At 39.3% G+C, this 27721-nt stretch overlaps 1 protein-coding gene across 6 annotated transcripts in view; it reads left to right on the forward strand.

Moving 5' to 3' along the window:
- ZNF385B (zinc finger protein 385B) overlaps window positions 1–27721 on the forward strand; it is a 185319-nt gene that overhangs the window by 98443 nt on the left and 59155 nt on the right. For all 6 annotated transcript variants that reach the window (XM_042461595.1, XM_042461602.1, XM_042461621.1 and 3 more), the window contains one exon: window positions 3292–3431. In XM_042461595.1, the coding sequence (XP_042317529.1) occupies window positions 3292–3431 (140 nt within the window). The remainder of the gene's footprint in view (window positions 1–3291; window positions 3432–27721) is intronic.

The following is a 27721-nucleotide window of genomic DNA, read 5'->3' on the forward strand; positions in this document are numbered from 1 at the left end:
ATGGTCAGAATCCAGAGGAAGGAGAATCAAGTTTATCAGTATTAGTAAACTAAAAATGACAACACACAAGAAATAGTGAAATCTGAGAAAATAAGGAAAGAGAAGGGTCAAAATACTGTAGCATCAAAATTTGAATCTACTGTATTAGGGTCTGCCTTGCAGAGAGAGAACATCAACTGACATATCCAACTCCTCCTAGAGTGTGTTCTCCAGCGAAGCTCAGTATCCCCCCCCCCTTTGCAGGGTACAATTCCGGATTATTTTCAAACCCTTTCACTGCTGGTGTCAAGGAAAGCCTTTTTGTTTGCAAGATTGAATGTGACCAGGGGCATATATTTGCAGACTCCATTTTTGAATCGTGGTGCCTCGGGTTACGAAATTAATTCGTAACACGGCCGCTTTCGTAACCCGAAAAGCCTTCGTAAGCCGAATTGCCATAGGCGCTAATGGGGAAAAGCCGCGATTCCGTGCGAAAAAGCCGAAAAAAGCACCAAAAGTTTTTTCGTAACCTGAAAAAACATTCGTAACCCGAAACAATAATTCCCTATGGGATTTTTTCGTATCCCAAAAATTTCGTAACCTGGGTATTTCGTATCCCGAGGTACCACTGTATGTCACTGTGATCAAGCTCCAGATGTTCTCCATCATATTGTATTGCTTTGTCCATTGTATATAATTCCAAGGGGGAAATGTTAAGAAGCTTATTGGAAATGAATATCTGTTTGGATGGGTTATCAGTAGAATACTTATTGGAAGATCGGAACCTGCATATTACCAGGTTAATGGAGGAGTCAACAAGGTTATGTCTTAAATTTTAATAACGATCCTGAAGTTTTATTGTAAATGTATGTTGTTGTATGCCTAATAAAGGTTGACTGACTGACTGACATCAAGATTTGAACAGAGAAGAGAAATTGTAACTTCCTAATAAATGAAAAATAAAAAATTACTTCTTTTTTTTTAAAAATGTAGCTTTTAAGAATGATCAAAGAGCCACAAGAAAGCACCAAAAAGACACAGTGAAAGATTAATAAATAAGATAAACCTGAAAACTGAGCATCATCAGCTCAGACATGATAATTGACAAAAAAAACAAAACAAAAACCAACCCACAGTAAAATAGAATCTAAAGGATTAAATTAAGTAATAAAATGCAAAGGGGCTGGTTGGACCTTTATGAGTTCCAACCGATGGAGGAAAAGTAAAGAAGAGCCATGAATGGAAATGTAAGTACCATTAAAATAATAAGACAAAAAACAAGACAGGCCAGAGCCATGAAAACCAAGAAGAAAAGAATATTCAACCTTGAAATAGAGGGTGGATAATCATGAAAAAGAACAGAGCAGAAGGTTGACAATGTTTTTTTAGATAGAAAAAGAACAATACACGGATTAACATGTAAATCATTTCCTCTGAACCAACAGGATATATACCCCACTCTCTTCCATACCAGCATTCTCTGAAGATGCCAGCCACAGTTGCTGGTGAGATGTCAGGAATAAACTCTTCTAGAAACGTCCTCATAGCCCGAAAAATGGACGGCCCTTTAGGGATGGCTTGATGCCACCCCTTTGAATGTCAAGTTGGGGTCGCGGCAACTGCACACCATGCCCCGAACCCAGCTTTTTGCTGGCACAAAAAGAAGCTGCAAAATGCTACTCCTTTTTGAGCCAGCAAAAAGCCAGCTTTTCCGCCTCTACTGCAGGTTTGTGGTGCTCCTGTGGCATGCAGCACATAAACACCAATGACGCTACAAAGGTGCCCACTGTGTGGTCGAGCAGGTGGCATGACGCCAGCTTGGGGATGGCATCAGAGCATGCAGCATCTAAACACCGTGCTCCGACACCGCCCCCAAGCTGTCACCAAGGGGCAGTCTGTTTTGCCCCTAAACTGAGGCTGTTGTAGTTTGGCCACATCATGAGAAGGCATGCATCATTGGACAAGGCAATAATGCTAGGAAAGGTGGAGAGCAGTAGAAAGAGAGGAAGACCATTTGCCAGATGGTTGTATTCAATCAGAGAGGCCACAGGTATGAGCCTGCAGGACCTGAGCAGAGCAGCAGAGGTCAGGGATTTTGGGAGACTTCTTAGCCACAGGTTGCCATGCGTCGAGGTTGACTTGAGGGCAGTCAACAACAAGAAGAACATTTTCATTCATCCTGTTCCTATGCACTAACATCAAATCATATTGTTAGCCTTGATTAGAATAGAGTCACAGAATCTAGGCAAACTTAGGCAGCCAACATTTATGTATGGTCTACTGATTCACTGGGTTTGCTATACAGTGGTGCCTCGGGTTACGAAATTAATTCGTTCCGCCATTCCTTTCGTAACGCGATAATTTCGTAACCCGAAATAGCTTTCCGTTAGCGCTGGAAGCCTATAGCATTTGAATTTCGCGCCGAAATGAATTTCGTAACCCGAAAAATATTTCGTAACCCGAAACAGTTTTTGCCAATCCAACTTTTTCGTATCCCGGAAATTTCGTAACCCGCGCATTTCGTATCCCGAGGCACCACTGTACTGTAGTTGGAATTAATAGTTGGATTTAGAGTCTGCCTTCCAATCAAAACAACTACATTTTACACCTATCAGTACTAAAATATCAGTATAGTAGATGAAATGCTACAATCCATTCCATGTCATAAATGTTGCATAGTTTTGTTGGAAAATGCCGGGGGAGTTTGCTAGTGTGGTATCTCTAGATGTACCACTAGAAATGTCACAATAAACCTGCATTTACATGTTCTCTTTTTGAGTACTGGTCTGAAGTAGATGCAGATAAAATACAACAAAATAAAACAAAACACCAAATTATGCAAATTCAAAATCTAAATCTATTCATAGGGAATAAGGAAAAATCCCCTCTCTTTCAGCTTGGAATGAGCCCTGAGCTGATTATTACATAGCCAGTGTTGAATAGCCAAGACATCTGGTCTCAAGAGGTGCCCTTTTACAGCACTTCAGCTAGGCAGAGTAGTTAAATTGTACAACAGACCTTCTCTACACATGCCAACATAATTTAGGCGTCTTATGTCTCTGCCAGAACTGAACACTTTTGACTAGGTAGAAGTCCTTTCTGATACCTCTAAGAGGGTGGATTTCACAATTGCATTAATTCTTAACACAAATATTTAATGATATTTAGTTTAAACAGGATACACAGAGAAATATTTGGATAGGCATTAATGCCTGCACTGGGTGGATTAAAGTTAAGGTAGTGATATTTTTTTAAAAAGAAAACATTCTTTTAGAAAAGAAAACATTCTTTCATTTTTTCCCCTCGCTGCAGGCAGTACCTGCCATACTACTGCTCTTCCCATTGTCCGAACATCTACGCTGATGATGCAGCCTTCGCTGGATATCAAACCATTTATGCCTTTCCAAGTGGATGGCAGTTCTGCAGTTGGACTCTTCCCAAATTTTAACACTGTAAGTAACATATATTGCACTATTTTCCACCACCTTTCTTTGCAGCCTGCAGAGCATAATCAACAGTATTGGTCATTGCTAATTGCAGAAGGACAAGTATCATCATAAGCATAATTAATCTGTGTGAAACTGGATATTTTAACCCATTACACCATTTGATTGTGTGTAGCCTCTGCTGAATACAGAATACCTGGTCTTGGCTTTTGTATTCTAAACAACTGTAGTTGCACTACAGGCCTTAAATTTAAAAAAATTATTCTGTGACTTCAGAGCTTGAAACTAAGATATTGTAAGTAATGGTGTAACCTGCAACGTATTGCATTTTGGAGTAACAAGGGAACAACAATGGTCTTTCTTTTTTTTTTTTAAAGGTAGTGGCTGGTAATATTGCTACTTTCTTCCCTTTATTAAGCAACACATTTTTCTTAATATTTTTGTGGAGCTAAGTATCTTTTTGAAGGTGTTTTCAACTTCAAAATTTAAGCCATTTTGTTCTCTTTTTAAAATGGATCATTAGCAATGAGTTACTTTTGGGACTGTGTAATGAATTATATAATGAATTACTTTAAAAAGTAGTTTCCATGCTCTGTTTCATATGACAAATATGAAAGATTCTGGCAGCAGTATCCCTTGAAGGCCCTATGCTAACATAAAAATAGTTGTGCAAGTGTTCCACTTTCTGAGAGGCTGTGGTTCTTTATTGTGCAATTTTGGCATTCAGCATAACTGTTGTTATTCTGTGTTGTTGTATGGTGACCCTAAGGTGATCCTATGATGGGATTTTCATGGCAAGATATGTTCAGAGGAGGCTTGCCACTCCCTTCCTTTGAAGCTGAGAGACTATGACTTATCCAGAGTCGCCCAGTGGGTTTCTATGGCTGAGTGGGGATTTGAACCCTGAGCTCCAGAATCATAATTAAATTATCAAACCACTACATACTCTGCCTCCCTAGCATAAGTATATTATTACATATTTATGCTAAATTTGCATAGGATCCTGGTCATATTCATTATTGTCTCTCTATGTTGTTGTTGTGCGCCTTCAAGACATTTCCAATTTACAGCAACCCTAAGGTGACCTTATCATGGAGCTTTCTTGGCAAGTTTCTTCAGAAGGGGTTTGCCATTGCCATCCCTTGCGGCTGAGAGAGTGTGACTTGTCCAAGGTCACCCAGTGGATTTATGTGGCTGAGCTGGGATTTGAACCCTGGTCTCCAGAGTCCTAGTCCCTCATTAGTCTTACCTAAAGCAAATGTTTTCCAGATACTTGGAAAATCCACTTTTTCTGTATTCTCTAAATATCATCCACTCACTCTCTGCAATGCCCCCCTACAGAGATTAGTAGATTCTTTCCTAGGTAACCGTTAAAGAGATTTGTGTATTCCCTCTCCTCTTACTTTGAGATTATAAGATTCAGTCAATGAAAGAACATTCAATGTTTGTCTTTTCTTGCAGCATGTGGTTTTGTGCTAGGGTCATACTGAGGCTATGTGCTTCTCTTTCTGCAAAGTACCTTGTTCCATTTGAACACACATTGGTGATTTTGTATGTGTGTATGGATACATAGCCTTGCCTTGCAACAGGAATTGGTTTGAATTGTGTGTTGTTGTTTTTTAAATGCACCCAATTCTGTCTTCCTTTCATTTAAATCTAAGTATCTGTAGCATATCTGGCAATAGATTATATTCCTAAAAACTGTCTCATCAGTTAGGTTGCATGAAATGTAATGCAGAACCTTGCAACATTATAGATGGAATTTTAGAATTAGCAACCAGTTTTGGGGGAGGGCACTTTTTACATTCATATTGCTGGGCTTTTGATCCCTTTCCAAGAAATTAGCAAATTCATTTTAAAGCTGGGAGAGTGCTATGTGGAAAAATTGGGAATCTACCATTTACATGCCAAAATATTTGGGAGAAATCATACCTACTTGTTCTAACACCATAGGACAACAATGCATCATTGTTACAGAGATGTTACAGTGGACTCAGAGATACACAGTGTTAAAAATCCCTTCTCTAAACTCTGTCATGTTTATTTATAAGTCTTGGTTCAAGAACTTGTTTCCTTCAAGCATTTTTCAAAGGGCAGTTGTGTTAGTTTGTTTGAGAAAAGACAACCAAGAGTCTTGTGGCACATTTAAAACTCGGAGGGTAATTTTAGCACAAGATTTTATGGATTACAGCCCATGGAGTATAATTTACCATCTTTGTAGGAAGTCCATCGGAATCCATTAATATTCATGAGAAAATAAATCTGTTAGTCTTAAAGGTGCCAGAAGACTCTCACTTACCTTTGTTTCCCTTCTTCCACCCTTCTCTCTCTTCCCTCTCCCACCCCCTTTTGCTTTCCTCCAACTCCTTAAATAACCTAAATGTGCCAGATCCCATCTGGTCTTGGAAGATAAACAGGGTCAACCCATATTAATACTTGGATAGGTGACCACCAACAAATACCAGGTGCTATAGATTACATTTGAGAGGAAGGAACTGACAAAACCACCTCTGAGTTTTCATCACCTAAGAAAACCCTATGAAATTCATGGGGTCACCATATGTTGACAGGTGATGTGAAAGCACATGCACACAAGTGCACACACACACAACTCCTTATTCTTGTTGTTCACCTCCTTGCTGCATTTTAAGAAGAGAAATTATACATCCTCTTTGTATGTTTCTCTTTTGTGTTCCATACCAGCTCAGTTCTCCTCTAGTGTCTGCAGTGCTTCATTTCTCTTCATCTTCATGAAGTCCAGAAAGATTACCTTAACTCTGGCTTTCTGCATTGGATTTGTTTCTTCTGTTCCTTGTATTTTATCAGCCTTTTTAGAAATCATCGCCTCATTTAATCTATAAACAGACCTATGAATTTATCTCACCAGTACCTGTAACCTTCCCGTAGAGTCCCTGTAACGTTCCATGGAGAAACGATATGGGAACGGGTGTTACTGCATTTGATATTTTGTAACATAATGGTAACATGAGAACACATTTTATCACACTGCATATACTGTGTTTCCATTACTGTAGCCAAGGTCGTTCCCAAACAGTTCTTCTTTTGCTTATGTGTGCTGTTCTAGTGAGGATTTTAGTCCTGTGGAAGTAAGTGATGTCATGACTCTATGATCTTATCACTTCATGGGTCTGACACACATACACTGGAGTCGCTCCTAAAGAGAGAGGAAGGCAAAACAGAGCCAAAGGGAATGAGTTGTGGCTGAGGAGGAGGAGGAGGAGGAGGAAGAGAGCTGGTGAGTGGACACCTCTGTTTTTTTGGGGGAAACTTGGCCCATCCTGCTTTTGAGGGGGCTGGTCCGAGGCTCCGAGGTCAGAGGGAGAGAAGGGCTGTGACTCAGAAAGTTTGTAAAGCGGGAGGTTGCAGGGAAACGCACACAGGCAGAGGCTTCCCTGCCTGCCTGCGTGTCTGACACTCACACACACACACACACGCACACATACCTGCTTGCCTTGAGGGCTGCTCCCTTTCCCTGGCTTCTCTCTTGTCTATTAGGTGGTCAGTATACAAGGGGAAAAAATTCTCCATCCAAAAACCCCAACAGAGATGTTTACATTGTGATCATTCTTTTTCTCAGAAAAAAAAGTTTTACATGAATAAAAATGTAATTAAATTTTAACACTACTTCTGGTGTCCCCCTCATGTCATACCCGGAAGAACAGTAAAGATTGTAGACGTTCTAGGTTGGGAGGGCAGGAAATTGTCCTATCCAATCAGAACACAAGGACGGGTCGAGAATTGGTTGGCTTATCGCACTGAAATCCCCTGGAATGTTCCGAAAACGTCCCTTTTTAACAGTTCTTACTCTGGGACGGGCAAGGGATACATTGAGCACCAAATGGGACCTGGATAGGAACCCAGCCGTGCGATAGTGCATTCCTTTCCATTCTCATTTAGTACCCAGAACGTTGCCAGAATGCTGTGCGATAAGCTTACTAGTCTATTTTGGAGAGTTTAATACATTAAAATTGGCAAGCAAAACTGATGGGAAAAATACTAATTATTGTGTTAATGTTGAATTGTGTGTACAGGATTGATTTTAAAAGACAGCAGTGCTTTATTCATATAGTAATTTTTCTGATATACTGCCCTCCAAAGGAAAACATGTTGTTTGACTATTTTGGAATGTTTAGCTTTGAGCTTCAAAAAAGAAAAATTACATTGTGGCAAATCATTTTTTGGATGTTCTTAAAATAGTTCCCAAATAGCTTTCAAATCTCTTACAACAGCATGGTTCATAGAATTTTCCTATAAATGTACACTGCATATGACTTAAAACCAATATTTTGCATGTTTGCAAGAGCCAGTACTGCCATGTTCAAACAATTCAGCAGAGACCTGTTGTGTGAATAACAAGCTCATAGTGATAGAAAGAAGACTGATTTAGGTCATTTTGTGGATAATGCTGTCCAGCAAGTAAATACAGTTTGCTCATACATGATGGTTACAAAAGATGCCAAGCATTATAATTGTCATTGTAATTTCAAGGGGAGAAAAGTCTATATTATCAGCACTGCCAGACTGTAGGTGTTTGAACCAGTGCCAGCTGTTGCCTTTGCAAGGTTCTGTTCCATGTTTGTATGAGAGAGGAAAGAGAAAAAACAGGCCATCTTCCGTTATTACCTGTAAATAAATTCTAGTGACAGACCTTTTGTTGCAGTACAAAGTATAGCAGAAAGATGATAGGATAGCATTCTATTGTGAAAACTTGAATATATAATACCTCTAAATATTAATGTATTCATTTCAAAGCAGCAAAACCTGAGAACCTGATAATAAGTATGTGCCACATATTTATTTAAATAGGAGTGACAATCTAGGAGGTGCTTTGTCACCTTGTATCTTCCTTTCAAAAAATGCTGTATTTTACCATACTCTGGCTCAATGAGCTTCAAATGGCAATGTTATGGGTCACTTGATGAGTGGTTTGAGTCCACCACCACTCCAACCCCCCCCCCCCCCCCCAAAAGCAACAACAGGCAAGGAAAAAGTATCAGTGCCAACAAATTTCTTTTTTCTCTTCTTCAAAATATGAAGCCCAGTCGCTGCTGCTGATCATTTCTAATTTGAGAAGTGAAGTCTCCATAGTTCTTCTCTGGTTTGGATGTTAATATGAGCTGGAAAAGAAAAAAATAAATCTTCACTCTAACTCACCTACCCTAGTTGCAGCAGTACGCTGAAGGAAGGGAGTGAAGTCTCTCTTGTACTTCACTTTTGCATTTAGCAAATATGACTGCTGCAAAAAGAGTAGGGAGAGTTCTTTCCATTACTCTGTTGTGGGTGCCGCAAGCTAGGATTGTAAATCACTGCTTGTTTTAATCTTCCATGCAAGATGGAAGTATAGTTAAGAGATCACAACAGTTCTTATATTTTTTCTTTTTTATATTTTCAATTTTGGGAAATTGGATTTTTCTGGGAAAAATACTGTGAAAAACAGTGTTTTCTTCAAAGAATCTTTGTCCTACATAAAGCTTCTCTCTCTCTCTCTCTCTGTTTGCATCAAAGTAAACACACTGATGCAGAACCCTAGGAGGCTCACTGTAGAGAATGGGGAATGTACATCTTCCTGATGTCATCATTAGTCTATGATGGAATACAAGGCAGCCTGGAATAACTAAGGCTATGTTCTGAGCTTTATTAAATCTGTTGAGCCCACTGCTGTGAGAAACCAGCCTTTCCAAGAAAAGATCTTAAAATTTATGTGCAGCTAATTTGATCTCAAGGAGTACACATCTAGGAAGCTTTTTCTTTAGTTCTGGGCTTGATCTTTCAGCTCTTCATGTCTAGGGCATTTGGAACAATTGCTTTAGTGATCCTATTCTGCTAATTAAGGTTACCTGGGAGAAGCCTGCAACAGTTTTCATTACTTTGATCAGGGCTGAGGCCACATATAGAAAGCAGCCAAACCAATTCGTCTTTAATCATGTCTCTAACCTCTGGTAGAGGCAGTTGTGGGGAAGAGAGACTACTACCTAGATGAACCAGAACTCTCCTATCTAAAGGAGAAATATATTTTGCATGGTACGCTCAGGATTCACCCATCATCTTGAACAAACACCTTTAGTTTTGTCTCTCCCACACATAATTTTTACCACAAGAGTTTTGGAAGAGAGACTCTTCTGTTAATTCTGGCTCTCTAGTCTACAGTAGCCCTGTATGACCTTGGCTGAAATCTTTTGGGGGCCCTGTAGAAGCATTGGAATAGTTGCAATTTCTCAAGAGGTTACTTAGGCCCAGTACAGATGGGCCCTGAATGACACCCTCATCACGTGCTAGGGTTGCCTCAGGGCAGAGCACCCACATGCCCCGCAACCCTAACACGTGACTAGGGTGTCATCACTGCACAGCGCCGTATAGACAGCAGGTGCAGCAATGACATCACTGCTGTGCTGCATCCAAATGGAGCAGTGCAGCAGAGATGTGTTTGCGCCACCGCAGCCTGCTTGCAGCGGTGCAAAAATAAACCACTTTTTAGCGTTCCTTTTTTGCTGCACAGCAGCACTGCAAAAATTGGTTGCTGCTTCGCTGCTGTGCAGCAGTGAAAGGTGGCCTCAGCCCGCCCTTTCGGGCCCATCTGTACCGGGCCATAGCTGCAGTCTCTGGTGAAGTCACTTGTCCCACAACCATCACTCACACTTTTCACTTGGCTATGGCATTATGTGTGATCTCAAGGCCATGACATCCATTACACAGTCTATGGCACAGCTATGGAATCCAGCACAACTATACTGGCATGTGTGTGTGTGTGTTTGTGTGTGTGTATACACACACACACTTTGTCAAATGTGTATAGCATCTTGACCATAACTGTGTAGCATCACTTGCCATTAAGGTTTTTATCAGTATTGCAACATGCATTTTTCCCCAACAGTGTGGATGTGTAGATATTTCACAGAGAAGTTTCTGAACATATGCAATTACTGAAGAAAATGACTCCACAGAGGTACACTTAATATACCTTTTATGTATACCTTGTGCTTATGAAACTATAATCTATTAAGTGATAAAGACTCTTCAAAAGGAAGCTTTACCAGTGTCCAGCTACCAAATTATATCGTGCAATAAACAACCATCTTTGCTGGTGCTTTGATCCACAGGATTATTTATAGATTTATGGATTAAAAAGCTTTTGTCTTTAATCTCCTTCATTTATGGTTTAGATCTGTTTTCTTTGTTTAAGCTTCAAGGAGCTGCCTGTCATTGATTCTGCTCCAAAATGAACTTTTACCATGTTTTTCGAAAGATGTTGGTTAATTGATTTTGCTGATGAAACATTAATAATTGATTTTAGGAGAAGGCTGTACTAATTCCCATGGTACGTTTTCCAGTAAATGTTCTGTTTTGTATTTTTGGAGTCTTCGTACGTTTATATTTAATATAATGGCTGGCATCTTCTAGATAACTCATGCTAGCATAATGCTCCATTACACCAGCATGAGGTACTTTCTGAATAGTGTACAGCAGCAGTGGTACAACAGAAGAGAACACCATATCTCACCAAAGAATGCTACCATTCCAGCTTCTGAGCATCTGGGGAGGCAAGTAGGGCAACTTTCTCTCTTGACAAAGACAACTTCCTATATTGTACCCTCCCTCCCCCTGGTTGCTGCAATAATGGTAGCCATTTTATCCCTGCCATGGCAGTACTACCTATGCCAATATCATTACTAAGTTTCAAAACAAATATAAAGAATACTCACAAATTTTCTTGCTCAACATGGAAGGATGTCTCAAGAAGAAAGGCCATAACAAAGCTGCTTTGGGCCACTTTGGAGGTATGTTCTTTAAATGATGCATGCGTCCTAAGAATACGGAAGCTACGCCAAAGCCACAAACCAGTCCTAAGGACTGGAGCACAGCTTTGTTGAGAATGCCATACAATGCTTTTTCAAACTTCTCTTTAACATAATTAATATGAGCTGTCAAAAATCCTGACTGATGGAATACCACCCCCAAGTACAGGCTGAGTCTCTTTTATCCAGAATTCTGAAATCCAAAATATTCCAAAATCAAAATTGTCCACATGGGTGGCTGAGATAGTGCGACCTTTGCCTTTTGATGGGTCAATGTACATAAACCTTGTTTCATGCTCAAAATTATTTTTAAAAATGTGTATAAAAAATTTTCAGGCTAGGTTTAAGGTGTATACAAAGCATAAATGAATTTTGTGTTCACGCTTGGATCCCATCTCCAAGATATCTTATTAAATATATGTAAATATTCCAGAATCCAAAAAATTAAAATTTTTAAAATATATATATTTTTTAAAAATCCCAAAGATTTTTGGTCCCAAGCATTTTGGACAAGGGACACTCAACCCGTAGTACAGTATGTATGCATGGATTCTTTATATACAGATTCAAGCATTCATGACTTTGAATATATATATATCCCAAAAAGCAAAGCTTAATTTTACCATTTTATATAAGGACACCATTTCACACTGCCATTGTATTTAATGAGATTTGAACATCCACGGATTTTGGTATCCATGGGGTTTCCTGGAACCAAACCTCAGCAGGTACCAAGGGCCCACTATAGTAGCAGCAGTGATTGATACTAACAATATTTGATCAATGTTTTTTGTGAAATAAATAAATAAATAAAACCACTTATTTGGACTGTTTTCTATGGTGAGAATAAGACAGCAAAAGTTGGTTGTTAGAAGTGTGATTCAAATAATAGCATTTTTATAGGAAACTATATCAATATCTATTCTGTATTGTCAGCAGAATAAGGTGCATAGACTTGGGTCCCATCTCCAAGATATCTGATTATGTTTATGAAAATATTCTAAAATCCAAAAAACTCGAAAGTCTAAAACATTTCTGGTTCAAAGCATTTCAGATAATGGAGACTCGACCTGAACTCACATGGCACATGTTCTAATAATTTCCCATCCATTGTCTATTTGTGAAGCTGAGGACTTCTGCTGGAAACCATAGTTTTGGTTTTCTCATAATTTACACTAATTATTTCTCATATAACTAAGCATATTTTAGTTTCAGTATTCTTCTCTGAGCTATTTGACTGTATGATAGTAGCACTATATCAGAGGTGTAAAGCAATGTTGAAGTAGCTTTTCAACATATTGTTAGCTGTCCTCAGGTCGACCTCAATTCATGGTGACCTGTGCATGAAACATCTCCAAGACCCCCATCCGCTACCTTTCTACTCAGGTCCTGCAGGTTCAGGCTCATAGCCTCCCTAATTTAGTCTAGCCATCTGGCTTGTGGTCTTCCTCTCTTCTGCTGCCTTCCCCTTTTCCTTGCATCATTGCCTTTTATTTCTTATGGTATGTCCAAAGTACGACAACTTTAATTTGGTAATCCTGGCTTCTAAGGACAGTTCAGGTTTGATCTGTTCTAAGACCCATTTATTTGTCTTTTTGACTGTCCATAATATCCTCCACACTCTTCTCCAGCACCATATCTCAAATGAGTTGATTTTCTTTCTGTTGGCTTCCTTCACTGTCAAGCTCTCACATCCATACACGTTGATGGGGAATACAATGGATTGGATTTTAATGTTCAGTTGTATATCTTTATACTATAGTACAGTGCCCCCACATCATAAATGGGCACCCTATACATGGCTTTCAGCTTATGCTGAAAGCCGCATGATGAGGAAATGGCATGCATGCCCATGGCACACTTGCACCACAGTGCCCAAGCCCCATTAGTTTCAATGGGGCTCAATCGTACACTGAATTTGTCTTACACGGTGGGTCCAGAATGGATCCTCCGAGTAAGACAAAGGCACATTGTATTTTGTCTAGCTCCTTCCTGGCTGCCCTTCCCATTCCTAGTCTTGATATTTCTTGACTGCAGTCTCCATTCCAATCAGTGTTTGATCCTAGGTACAAAAAGTCTTTAATTATTTAATGTTGCATATGAATTTTACATAAGATATATTGGTGAAAAAAAAACTCACAATTGGTGGCAGCAGAGGGATTAGTGGAAAATCTCATACTTGCAATTATGAATTGGCTAAAACGTTCACTCCCAAACAAACAAAAAAACACATACACACACAAAAACGGCAAAAAGCAGCCATATTTTAGGCCAATTGCCTGAACCAGTAGAGATATAGCATCATTACTATTCTCATTGGGAATGGGTGTGCAGCCTGTGATATAGGAGTACACATTGCTCCCTCCACAGCTGCCCACCTCTGTCCAATAAAATGTGTCCCAGATATGTTGGGGAAGGAACTGTCATGTGATTAAATTGAATTGATACACAAAATAAATGGGGATGAGGGAACATTAGAAACTGTGTGTGTGTGTGTGTGTGTGTGTGTGTGTGTGAACTTTTAAAAATCTAGAACCATACTAGATAGACTGCTTATCTCTTTGTTTGATGACATTTTTTCGGGACCAAAAACAAACTCCTGTGTGGTAAGTACTATATAGGAAAAGTAGTTTATCATAATGGTTAAAACTTACCTTCTTTTATGTTTTGTGGAGAATCTGCCATTTTGATTGTGTTGCTCAGATTACCTGACATTCTCCAACTACTCCATTTCCGTATTTGGTTGTTAGACATTTCCGGGTGTGTTTAAGTGTATATTTTTCAAGAATCCACATATTTTAATCATTATTTCTAATGAATTCTTTTAAAAATATATTTCCATTAATTCAAGGATGCTTGTGAACATTTTTCATTCCCTCCCTCCTGCTGCCACCTCTGTTTGTCTTGTTGCCATTATCTGAACATATGAAATACCTATTTCCATTGGAAAATAGTTACTGTATTTTAGGCTGTTTTGTGGTAAACCTGCAAAACATTTGTATGTGTGTGCATGCAAAACAAAAGCAATAACTGCAGCCATAAAATAATAAAAATAAGATAAAAGTTAAACCAGGACTGGATTCCTTTTTACAGTATAATCATAGCACTGTGATTTCATGGCAACATCCTGTGGAATCCTGGGATTGGCAGTTTAGGGAAGGGTATTTACACCTCTAACCACTGTCCTAAAGGCACCAGATCGTGTCTGATCTTGGAAGTTAAACAGGGTCAGCCCTGGTTAGTACTTGGATGGGAGAATGCCAACAAATACCAGGTGCTGTAGGCTTTATTTCAGAGGAAGAAATTGGCAAAGCCACCTCCTAGTATTCCTTGCCTAAGAAAATCCTATGAAATTCACAAACATTCAGAACTCTTATTCTGAGACCTCCTCTGGTGCCTCTGACCAAACTACAAAACACAGGATTCCATGGGATGCAACTATGGCAGTTAGTGGGAAATCTACCATCATGTAGTGTGAAAGGGCCCCAGAATTGTGATTCTAATTTCTCTCTTTCTTCCTTTTTAATCTCTAGTTGGAATGATCTGATTTACAATAATTCAGACTGCTGGCTTTTGTTGAGATCAAAATCTCTAGAAGGTTGTTGATATTTGAAATTAGTAATAAAAAATGTTTGTTACTAATATTATTGTAAATCATTGCATATTTTCTTGGAAGTGGCTTTTCTCTTTAAAATCAGGGAGTGTTGTCACTGTTAAAATTCCACTCCTTTATTATAGTGTTGAAGGCATGTAGTGGAAAAAATCCCAGTGGCTAAGAACCAGCATCCTGCAGCACTGAAACTTGCAGAAGAATCAAATACTGGAAAGAGAATTTCCAGAGGAGCTGTGTTACATCTATTGCAACAAAACCAACAAAGGCTCTTGTGGCACTTTAAAATCAAACAAGTTTTATTTGGCACATACTTTTGTGGCCTCCAGCCCACCTCATTAGATGCATGGAGTGCTGCTTCTGTTGTTCGATATTAAGCACATGCAAGAGTGGGCAGCGGATGTGAGGGAATAGAAATCCAAAAGTTACAAAAATAGCTCATTATACTAACAGTGGCCATTTAACAAACAGCAGTGGAAAAATTAATTGCTGTTACTTAAGTGCATTGTTCCCAGAACCTCCTGGTAAGATGTAGTGTAGTATCAAAATGGCTAAATACCTCCCAAGGTAGTTTATATTGTCATGAGCTTCCTCCATCAATCACAGTGGGAGCCTGCAGTCTGAGGAACTACAATATTTGAAGTTCCTGCTGCCTTAAACTATTTCAGCAGTACTACCAGAAGCAGTTTGTCTGCAAGACAAAGGAGTTAGCTGTCCCGAAACATCTTCTGATCTCTGAAATGTCAAAAATTATTTTAGCTACCAGTACTTACTCGTTACCACACCGTTTGAAGTGTCTCCTCTACCTCCTGATTCATCCAGATTCATAATTCTTGCTTCTGGGTAGGTGTGCTGTTCTCTTTCTTCCCCCTGCAACTTCCCCAGGTTCTAAATTCAGTGTATATTTTCCCCCTATGGTCACATGCGTACACATACTCTCACGATTCCACCAATAAATTGAAAGGGTTGGGGAAGGAAAGTGAAGCGAAGGCATTGGTGTGGATTGCTTGTGGGGTTTTGCAGTCTCTGTTAACATTTATGTTTATATTAAATGATTTAAGATGCTGTCTAATGCTCTATATAATGTGCTGAGAGTATGTATATTAGCTAGTGGTATGTTGGAAGGTTAGAAACCTGTTGGAGCCTTGAATGTAAATTGTGATTGGTTGAGCATCTGAGATACAGCATTTAAAAACTGAGGTTAGGAAGATAGGAGTTTGGTTGTTATAGGGTGTGGAGATTAGAGAGAGTAGGGTCACTATTGTTTGCTGTTTTGGATCTCTTTCACACTACAAAAATATACTGTGTGTGTGTGTTGTGTACCTTCAACTCATTTCCAACTTATGGTGACCCTAAGGCCTATCATGGGATTTTCTTAGCAAGATTTGTTCAGAGGAGCTTTGCCATTGCCTTCCCCTGAAGCTGAGGAGCTTGTGACTTACCTAAGGTCACCCTGTGGGTTTTATTGTCGAGTGGGTATCAAACCCTGATCTCCAGAGTCATAGTCCAATGCTCAAACCACTTCAACGCACTGGCTCTTTAATTAAATGGCTTGGGCCCAGAGTACCTGAAGGACCGCTTCTCTCTGTATAATCCGCCCTGCACACTCAAATCTAGTAGGCAGCAGTTACTGAAAGTTCCAGAGGTCAGATTACAGAATACCACCAGAAGGGCCTTTTCGACCTCGGCCCCCATCCTCTGGAACACACTGCCTACTAAGCTCCGTTCAGCAACCTCCCTGGCCCAATTTAAAAAGGAGCTAAAGACGTTTTTATTCAGACAGGCTTATTCTTAAGCCTGTCCGAGAGCCCTTTTGTGAAAATCCCCCCTCTGTGAAGATCTATGAATTCCCCTCTCACAATTCCCCTGTTAGCCATCGTTGAGACATCCAGATCTGGCACAGTTTCAGTAATTGTATTAATGGTTTTAAAGTACTGATTGCATTGTTATTTTAAATTGTATGGATATATGTTGGGAACCGCCCTGATGCTTGCGAAGGGCGGTATATAAATAAAGTATTATTATTATTATTATTATTATTATTATTATTATTATTATTATTATTATTATTATTATTATTATTATATAACAGAGGAAGAAAATAACTGCAAAGCCTTTCACTGAGTATGCTGTGTGTACAGATTTCACAACTTATGTTTCATTTCCCTGCCCCATATGGCAACTGGATCTTGCAACAGTGCAGTGCAAGCGTAGATGACAAAGTACATTTAGTTGGCCCTATCTCTGGTGATCACTTTGGCTCCACATCTGGTGGCTCACCTGGGCCTCTCTTTGGTTACCTGGCCCTCTACCCACCAACTGCACTAGGCACCATCTGCCACTGAGTTATGCATTCCTGTACCACCATATATACATGATATATCACAGTAAAATAGGTATGAGAAAACCAAATGGGAAGGAGCACAAGTGGAGATCTCCCAAAGCATATTTTGTCATTAACAGCAAAAGTTGCTGGTTTCCTCTACCTGTTTTACAGAGATTTATCAAGCATGCTTTGTAGTATACTACAGTCTTCAATAAATGTGTTTGATACCTGACACATGTTGTTGCTCTACTACTGTTCTTTTTCTGCCACCTGTGTTTGTATTAGAAAATAATAGTGAGTGATTCTTTTATATGACAAAGTATGGAAGGTGTTAATATTTCAGATTTTCATACTTTCTGCCAACCATTCAAAGCAAGTTCTTATGCAGTATATATGTGGACTTAGAGGCTAAACAGACCACCCCTTTCGACTGGCCTGTCACTGCCCCTTTTGGTGTTAGATCGGGGCCACAGCAACTACATGCTGTGGCCCCGATCTAGCCTTTCACCAGGGCTAAAAGGAATGGCAAAACGCTGCTCCATTTCGCGCTGGGGAAAAGGCACTTTTGCCACCACAGCAGCACTTTCTGGAGCTCCTTTTGGCACTGCGTCATCTGGACACAGCAGCAAAGAAGCACCATTAGGGCAGCATTGGGGCATGTGTTGTGCGGACACCACACCCCCACTCTACCCCGAAGCCGGCCTATAACACCAGTCTATTCAGCCTCTTAGTGGGTTTTAAGGAAGTGATTGAAGAAGTTTCAATACATTACTCATTCTCAACAAGACAGGCTGTCTTAAAAAATTGAGAAAGCCTGGCAAGAGTTCACTGACCCCTGTGAAATTTCTTTTCGGAGACTGATAGCAAAACAAGTAGTTATTTTCCATTAGGGTTTCTGCAACTTGTAAACATGTCTCTGTGCAAAACTAATATTTTCCCCCGTTTTGAAGCAAAGCACACATGCTCAGTAAGGACAGAAAGACTAGCAGATTAATCTGAAAGACTCAATCTGTATTGTTGTTGTTGTTTTTAAAAAACTACACAACAAGAACCAGTGTGGCCTAGTGGTTTGGGCAAGGGCTCCAGGAGACCATGGTTTGAATTTCTGCTCAGCCATGAAAGCCCACTGGCAGACCTTGGGCAATTCTCAGTCTCTCAGGTTTAGAGGAAGGCAATGGTAAACCTCCTCTGAACATTTCTTGTCCCCCAACCAAAAAAACAAGGTAGTACCTATTGTACAACATTGCAACAAGATAGTACCTATTGTACAACATTAGCTATACAATTAGGACAATTTGCAGATTTACACCAGCACAATTAGGGTAGCTTGCAGAATCTGCACAAACATTGTTTCCACAAATGGAAAAACTTTGTCCAGAGATGACAGAAGATATCCTGTAGGGAAGGAGAAAGATGTTTCCATTTCTTGCTGTCATACCAAAAATAAAGGTAAACAGAGTTTTACATCCTTCGTCTTACTGAGTGTTCCTGTAGGCTCTTTTCCTGTCTCTGTGTGTCTTCTGTAGGCTGGCCATTAAACAGTTTATTAAGATAAATTGAATTAAAGAATGCAGATTTATTTGAAAAAAATTGAAGAATGTTGAAACAATGTATGTCTGTAGCTTAGAGACTGGGATCACTGCTAACTAAAATATTTTCACATTGCCCTATTTAGCTTCTATGGTATGTTTTGTTAAATGGGAACAAAGCCTTTTGTACACAGTGTCTGCCTCTGCCTACATAGGAGTGTGGATCATTAAAAATAACACCGAGATCAAAATATAAGACTTTAAATTAGGAGTGTGCACTGACAACAAGATTCAGTTTAGACTTTCTCATTTTGAAATACAACCAGATTTCATGCAAAGTAGACCATTTTGTAGGTTGTCAATTTGATTCAGATGCAAATCCAAATTTCAACTCAGAAATCCATATATTCCTGCCTCCCATTTACTGTAATTGAAAACCAGCCAACAGGTATAATTGCTCTCCTGCTTGACATAACTGGATGAACTCAGTAGAAGCTGGAGCCTGTTATACTGGGATTACACCTGATAAATTTCAAGTAAGTAAATGCAGCAGAGTTCTTGAAAGAATAGAATTTACACCTTCAGAACGTATTAAGAAAAGGACTGTGCACAAACTCCTTTAACATTCCTCCGTCTGGGAAAGAGAACTAACAAAGATAACCCTGAAACAAGCAAGAAATATAGTACTTTGTTATCCCTACCCCAAAGATTTGGGATTGGAGAGTCCAGATTAAACTATTAGGATTAAGAGCAAGAGCTGTTACTCACAAAAAACTACACCACCTTCCATGCTTTATCTCTCCCTCTTGCTATAAGAATTTTCTTTATATCAAGAGCTAGGAGGAACTGAATCAATTCATGCAGAACCATTTTCTGGGTGTTTGCATCCTCTCATGTTGGAATCACTGACAATGCTTTCCTTGAGGGAGGGGTGTGACGGTGACACACAGTCACCCAACTCTTTTCCTCTTGTAGCAGCCCAATGGGTTTTGTTATCCCACCGCTGCCACCAATTCGTGACGGGCACCTGTACTTTTTAAAATCTTTTCCTTATTAATTGGTGACACAACCATCTCTGGGTCACTATTTTTCTTGTGTACACCAACTTACATGTGAAATCAATTCCTTATTTATAAATGTCAGCAGCATTGGTTACTTATTCAAGTCCCAGACAAGCCTGTATGTGAAGAATATTAAAACTTTATTTGAAAGATGGTTTGAACAGTGTTTCACTTGTTGAGATGTTTTATGCACTTGTTATTTCAAGGTCTTACTTTCTTGGTTCCCCTTTGTTACAGTTTACTTCACAACACTCTATCCAGAGAACAAGAGTTACTTTTACCCAGGACCCACACCGTCCTTATATTAGGTTACTTTACTAAACTTAGAACTTTATCGCACGGGTCCAGGAATGGGCCCGTTGCGTTCTAAAAAAGGGTCGTTCTGGGGACGGAATGGGGCTTAGAATGCAGTTTACCACACACTGGAACGCCGCTGCCGCCGCTGACATTCCAATCGCGTCCTACATCTGTTCCAGGGGGCTCGGTTTCTCAGAACACTTGGGGACAGTTCTGAGAAATCGCCCCCCCCTGGAACGGATGTAAGATGAGATTGGAACATCCGGCGGCAGCGATGGCGTTCCAGTGTGCGGTAAACTGCATTCTAAGCCCCATTCTGTCCCCAGAACGACCCCTTTTTAGGACACAACGGGCCCATTCCTGGGCCCATGCGATAAAGTTCTTAGTTCTGTACCAGCCACCAAAGCTAGCAATACCCCACCGGATATTACACCACAGCAACTCCCTCTCTCAGAATACTGTACATGTCCTGAGTTCCTACTTCTGGACTCTAACCATCACCAATGGACCTAGTTATCCTCTCCAGCCTTCAGTTTGATTGGCTGGCTCCAGCTCTCTCTTTATTGGTTGTTGCTAGGATGGCCAACCTCTGCTTTCTCTCCACAAGGGAATTCAAATTTGGTCTACTTTAGAGCAGCCCCGTTTTGATCCAGAGCTCTTCTGAATAGCTTGAAATCAGCTTAGGATTCAGCCAAATCTACAGCATGCCCCTGCCGTAAAATGCTGTTGACAATGTGTATACTTATGCATGATGCAGCAAATAAAGGAAAACCTCAAATTTGGCATTTTCCAGTATGTAGAGAGATCTTGTAGCACCTTTGAGACTAACCAAACAACAGAAGTTGGCAGCATGACCTTTCCTAGGCTTCAGTCCACTTCCTGAAGTCTACAAAAGCTCATGCTGCCAACTTCTGTCTTTCGGTTAGTCTCAAAGGTGCTACAAGATCTCTCTATATACTGATTCCAGTGGCGTCACTAGGGTGGGTGTCCCCCCATTGACCTCCTCCCATTTCATGCTGAATGCTTTTTTGCACTAATGTTACTCATAAATAGTAATTCCCATATACCACTAAATGTAATGCTAATAGTTGTGACATAAACAACTAACAAAATTAAAATTATACCTTCAAAGTACAATATCAAATGCACAAACTAAATGTATTTACATATACATAGTGAATATTTGTTTAAAATGTGTTTTAATTTAAAAAGAATAATTTTTTAGCATTCATTGCAATGGGGCTTGAACATGCGTGGAATTCAGCTTACAGGGGGGGGGGTCTGGAATGGATCCCTGCGTAAGCCGAGGGCGTGCTGTACACAAACTTTGTTTTACGTACAAAATTATTACAAATATTGTATATAAAACAACTTCCAGTCTATGTGTATAAGGTGTATACAAAACATAAATGAATGTTGTATTCAGACCTGGGTCCCCTCTTCAAGATATTTCATTATGTATATGCAAATTTTCCAGAATCCGAAAAACAAACAAACAAAGAAAACCCAACAAAAAAAATCCATCCCGAAATCGAAAACATTTCGGGTCTCAGTCATTTCGGATAAGGCCCATTCAACCTGTAGTAGTAGCAGCAGTAACTGATACTAATAATATTTTGATTATTGTTTTTTGTGATAAATTAAATAAAAACACCACTTATTTGAACTGCTTTCAATGGAGAAGGTAAGCCAATGTAGGGTTCTTGTGTAATAGGAAAGTTATTAGAACTGTGATTTATGTCATAGTGTATTTGAAGGGAAACTGTATTGATATCTATTGTGTACTGTCAGCAGTCTGAAGAAGGGTATAGGACAGAATCTAAGCAGTATTGACAAGGCCATAAAAGTATCAGCAGGTTTCTAGGAATAAGCAAACAGAAATTGTGTTTCAGTTCAGAGCTGCCATCACTATTAAGTCATTGGAAGCAACTGACTTCCTAGCTTTCTTTGCATCACATTTAGTTTATTATTTCTCATTACACTTGCACAGCATCAATCATTTTGGTTTAGAATTTCCTGGAAGTCTCTAAATTTCTGATGGTTCTAGTCAATACTAGATAGGAGCTAAAGCAGATACAGTTTAATCTTGTAGCCTGAAATCTTTGATAAAAATTGGTGACGGAGCTCTCTTGAGACATCTTCTGGGTACACCTTAGTGCTACCATCTCAATGGCTCATATATAATGGATACATGAGCATCCTTCTGCTTGTTCTGAACTGGGCTTGATCCTATTTGTGCATTTCATTAGAACATGTGCAGAGCACTGATATTTTTCATGCACTCCAGGCATGCTGCATCATTTTCCTTTAAGAGATGTTGGGATGTGTAGTTTTGTTCCATCCCTATGCTGTAATCATTCGATCCTCTTCTACTCCTACACCAGATTAGATTTGTGCCTCCTATTGTGGACAATACAACGTCAGTAATTTAACTGTGGTCACAAGGAATCAAATAGGAGTGTTTAGTATTGTTCTTTTTTGTGAGTAAACCTGTTTGGTATCTTGTGATATTCCTAAGCATATTACATGCCCATTACGTGCCTTGACTTACTTGGAATCCTCCCTGTCCACTGGAGTGGTGCATCCTCAGCAATTGCCCCAATTTAGCAGAGAAGTCCAGTTAATTCCCTGCCATCCCACTTTCTCAGTTGCTTTGAAAAATTCCCAGGTTCTTTCTTCTCCTACCTTTCCCCTTTGTCCTCAGCTTATTTCAGTTACAGCAAACTGAGTTCAAAGTGCAAGAGTAATTTGCACTTAGTTAGCAAGAGGAAGATGAGGAGGTAGAATCTTGCCCTTCCTAAACTCAGGACATGAATCCTAGAGTTTTTCTGTTTAAAATAGTAGTTGTGTATGTTTTTCTTCATTAATAACTTATAGCAAGCAATAGCAAATACATTTTTATACCACATATCAGTGCATTTAAGCACTCCCTCCCACTCTCTCCCTTCATCCTCCATCTTTTATTTTTTACCGTACCCAGACTCTGCTTCAAATTTTTTATCTCATTTGAGTCTATTTGTATATTAATGTTTTTAATTTTTCTTTTTTTGGTTTAGTTTCTTTTTAGGACTCAATTCTGTTTTTATGTTACTTTACTGCTGTAATCCGCTTAGATTCCCTGAGATTAAGCGGAATAATAATAATAATAATAATAATAATAATAATAATAATGCGGTTTACAATGTGGAAGCTAGTTGCCCCCAACAAGCTGAGTATTCATTTTAGCAACCTCGGAAGGATGCTAGGCTGAGTCGAGCCTGAGCCCCTGGCTGGTATTGAACTCACAACCATTTGGTTTGTGAGTGAGTAGCTGCAGTACAGACATTTAACCACTGTGCTACCAGGGCTATTAATAACTTGTTGCCTAGCCACATCTTTCTGACCATATTCTGATGTGCCAGGGCCACATATGTCCCAATTTTCATCTGTGGAATGTTAGAAAATATGGTGATGCATGTTATCAAGGCCACTTAATGTAAATCTGACCCCCATGCCACTTCTGCTGGAGACAGGAAGAAAAGTCAGTCATGATGAAATCCTTGAAAACAAAAGTGGACATAGGCTTAAATCTCAGTTATCTATATTCTGTTCTTCAGGTAAATGTGGCACTGAAGCTGATCAGGTTTTTGTTTTGTGTGGTTCATGTCATGCATTATCTGGAGGGGTCCTTATCAGACAAGGAGACGGGCCAGAAATGGTAGGGTTCATCAGCAGGAGCTGGAGGCTGACTGCCATCATTGGAGGCAAAGCCAAGATCCTCCAACAAGAGTCTATCTGCTCCCCCATAAGCATAAAAAAGACCAGATGCTAACACTACTCTTGTGAAAGCAGCAGCAACAAAGAACAGCTGGAAAGGGGGCAGTTGTGAAGGAATGCCAGGATTCAAGGGAGCCTAGCAAAACAGAAGCAAGCCTAATCGTGAAGTTAGGTTGGTGGGTACATGTAACAGGGCTTTCTAGGCTGGCCCCCATCTCTTTTTAAGTTTCTGGTGGGCGGACAACAGCGCTGTTCAGTGTTTGAAATCGCTGTTTTAATTGTTTCAAAATTGAAATCTAGGATTGTTTTTTTTAAAATTAATCTTTGGATTGCTTTAATTGTTGTTAAATTTTTCATCACCTTGGGTGTCCTTAGAAACTGGGAAGTGATACAGAAATAAATAAATAATCCAGATCAGGTGCATTTCCCCAGCTGGCTGGATATAAATTACCTACACTGGAGACAAGAAACTGCTGGTTTCAGTAGTGTTCTTCCTGTCTGTGTTACATTGCATTTGACTTGTGAACTTGGCTGCTTGACCTTGGCACACTGTTTAGGTTCATCTCAGTCTGGCTTCTTGATTGCTGCTGAAACTGGTAGGAACTGCGCTTTGTTTCTGAATTTACACTGCCTATGTACTACTCTCTTTTCTTACTCCTTGAACCACTGATGCCTTCTGACTCCCCATGCTTGATCTCAGACTAGCTTTGACTCATCCGCTAGCTCCTTCCTGCACTGGATTTGCTCAGATTGAATACTTGTCCCCTTAAAGGAAAGTTAGCTAAAACTATTTTTATGTTTTGATGACTAAATATGTTATTTTGATTGTTTTTATATTTGAAATTTTCCTGCCTCCCTAAGTATATTTTGTTATGGATGGTTTTGTATATTTTGAGAGGTGTGTGTGTTGTGTACGTACAAATAGATGAATAGAGAGAGATTTCTGATATCCATAAAGCAGTGTATATATATTGATTGTTAGATAAGGAAATAAAGAAAGAAAGCAGGAATTAGAGTTTCTGTTTGTTTAGGCTATAAATCTAATGAGAATTCTGTTTTTCAGATGAATGAATATCTTCAGAGTTCAAAGTGGTTATATCTGTGTAGTGTGGTTGACTTTATAGAAGGAATGGTCTTGAATTTCTATATGTTCCATGCTGTTTAAATCAAGACAATTTAAATCACCAAGGGAAAAGACTAATCTAAAAAATTGATTTAAATTCAGTTTCCTGTTAGTACTTTGTTTATTTCCTAAGGAAAAGTACACAATAATTGGCTGGTAGAACCATAAAAACAAGTTGATTTACAACTAACACAGCCTTCATAATTCTTAGTATCATAACCCAAAATGCTGACTCAAGCAGCCCGCATGCACTGCAGTATTCGGTGGCCTTTATCAAGCCACATTGAAATTGTACACCGATCAGTTCAGCAAGCTAGCTGTGTAATCTAAGCAACACTAAAACTAACTTTAGGTGGCTTGGGACAAACCTTTTGAAACCTAGAGGCTAGCAATCATTAACCTATAAGTGAATGCAAGCAAGAATGATGAACAAGACCATTTATTTGATCGCTGTGTTAAGAATTTTTAAGAAATGACTTCAATGTATTTGGTAGATGTAAGTTGAAATTTAAACTGTGACAACTGTTGGCTTCCATGTCATTAGGGTAATAAATCAAGACCACATTTTGAGCTACACTTTTAAAGGAGCTATCCAATGTACTGAATATTTTTTGGAGATAGAGTTCAGTACCTTTATTGTTTAGACTAAAACCCCGAATAGATTCACCACCCCACTGATACAGGCACCACCAGCTACCACAATATTTTATAGAGATGGTAATAATAATAATTATTATTATTTATATACCACCTTTTCAACAGATCAAGGCAGTTTACAAAAATGCACAAACAATTACATAACACATACACAACTAAAAATTCATCTCCTTACCTTAACTAAATACAATTAAATTAATCAAAATACAGTTAAATTAATTGCATTAAAATATATTAAAATATACCCTCCCCTACCAGCCAAATGGACTGGCCTTGCCCTTGCTCCCCCCAAAGCAGTGACCCCCCCCTTTGGTGGTGACCCTGCCAGCAGCAAGCCCACCGCAGCAGGCACCCAACCTTTATCCCCTTCCCAAGGGGAACAGGTGTTCCTGGCTGGGTACCTGGTCCTGGTCTTGGCAGGAAGCAGTCTGAGGCCAGCAGTCCACCAGGTGAGATGGAGCATGCAGGTAGCAAGCAACAAGTCCACACAGCAGCAGGAGGTACTACACATCTCTTTCCTGGGGTGGTGGAGTAGAGAAGTATAAAAGAAGCTCAGAGTCAATTTAGTTATACTGTCTCGTTTTTAAAAATAACTAAACTATGTCTGAAATTAAAATAAATTAAATTCCATACATTAAAAAGTATTTCCATTTTCATGTTTTCTTAAATATCAATTTTCACGTACTTTATTTAGGAACAAAATTGGTGGGGTTCTAAGGGGATGCTGTCCACTCCTACTTCCCTTAGTTATCTGCTCATCCAGTATTGGAAGTAAACTTTTGGTTTGATTTAATGGGGCTCTTTGTATGTTCCTATTGTTAAATCCTGAAGTTTCTTAAGAATACTTAGAAAAATGTTAGTACCAATTCAAGGGGAGAATACTTATCTCTTATAGTAGTATGGGACAAAACTAAATCATCCAGCTGTACCTGTTTGTTTTTTGGTGTAATTGTATAGGTGTGCCCATCCCTTGGTTTCAGATATACATATGAATAGAAAACAATAAATGGAGATGCATTTTAATCTCACAGTATTCCTGAAATTTACTTACCTTGCAAACTGTGTTAATTGTATGTTTTTGCAATAGTTAAAGGTAATCAGAATGGAATGAGTACTGTAATGGATTAGATGCTTGACCATTTTTTTTCAGCTAAATAATCCCCACCTATCAGTGCCTGACAAGCTATGGAGCTCTCTCTGAATGGCAAACAATGAACATCAACAAATTATGCCAATTACTTATCATGGCATGTTTAATTTTATTTAGCAATCCAAGATCAGTTTACACAGCACGAGCCTTCTGTTGGACACGTACTCTTTTCCTATTCAAACAGGCTGTAATCTACCCTGCTTTCTGACATATTTAAAGTGTATTAATTCTTAATGCTTAGCCTTCTTGAATTCTGGTTGAGAGCAGGCTGCTTTCAGTTCTCCAGTTGGGGAGAGCACATCAGTCGCTGCTCCCACAGGAGTCTTGAGCTTAGCCTCCAGAGACTCCGTCAGCTGTATTGTTTATGTGAGTTTCTCCTGGCACGGCTTGCTTTTGGAGATGGAGATTTTAATCACAGACAGTGTTGCATTATGGTGTTGCCTTTTTAATTTTAACTACAACTGCCTGGTGTTAATGCTGTGGATTATTATCCGGAAATCTCAGGAGGAGTACTGCTGAGTCTTCAAACAGTTCTGTACAGACAATAGTGTTTCTTTCTGCTGTTCCTTTTTACTGGTGCCAGGCACTTCAGATGGTTCAGGTACTTTGCATTGCTCCAATATTCTGTTATAATTAGGTGCAGTAATTAGTAATTTAATGTTTGTGTGTGGGGGGGGGGAAGCTTTTTAAGAAATCACAGTGCATTTAAAAAGCTATCTCCTAATACAGGATTTGCAGCAGAAGTGCAGCAAGATATATACTATATTGCATGCTAATGGAAGCAGTAGGGAATGCAGAATGTAATACTGTGATATGAGTAAGAGCTTAAATTTGACATTATTAGTTAAGACATGTCTCAGGTGTTTGCATGTGTCAAGGTAATAACCTGCCTTAGGACATTTATTGTGTACAGCGATTCTGTAAGAAGCTGACTTTGGTGAAATAAACTGTTGATTTGACATTAAGAATATTA

This window comes from Sceloporus undulatus, chromosome 1, assembly GCF_019175285.1.
Source record: "Sceloporus undulatus isolate JIND9_A2432 ecotype Alabama chromosome 1, SceUnd_v1.1, whole genome shotgun sequence".
Taxonomy (NCBI): domain Eukaryota; kingdom Metazoa; phylum Chordata; class Lepidosauria; order Squamata; family Phrynosomatidae; genus Sceloporus; species Sceloporus undulatus.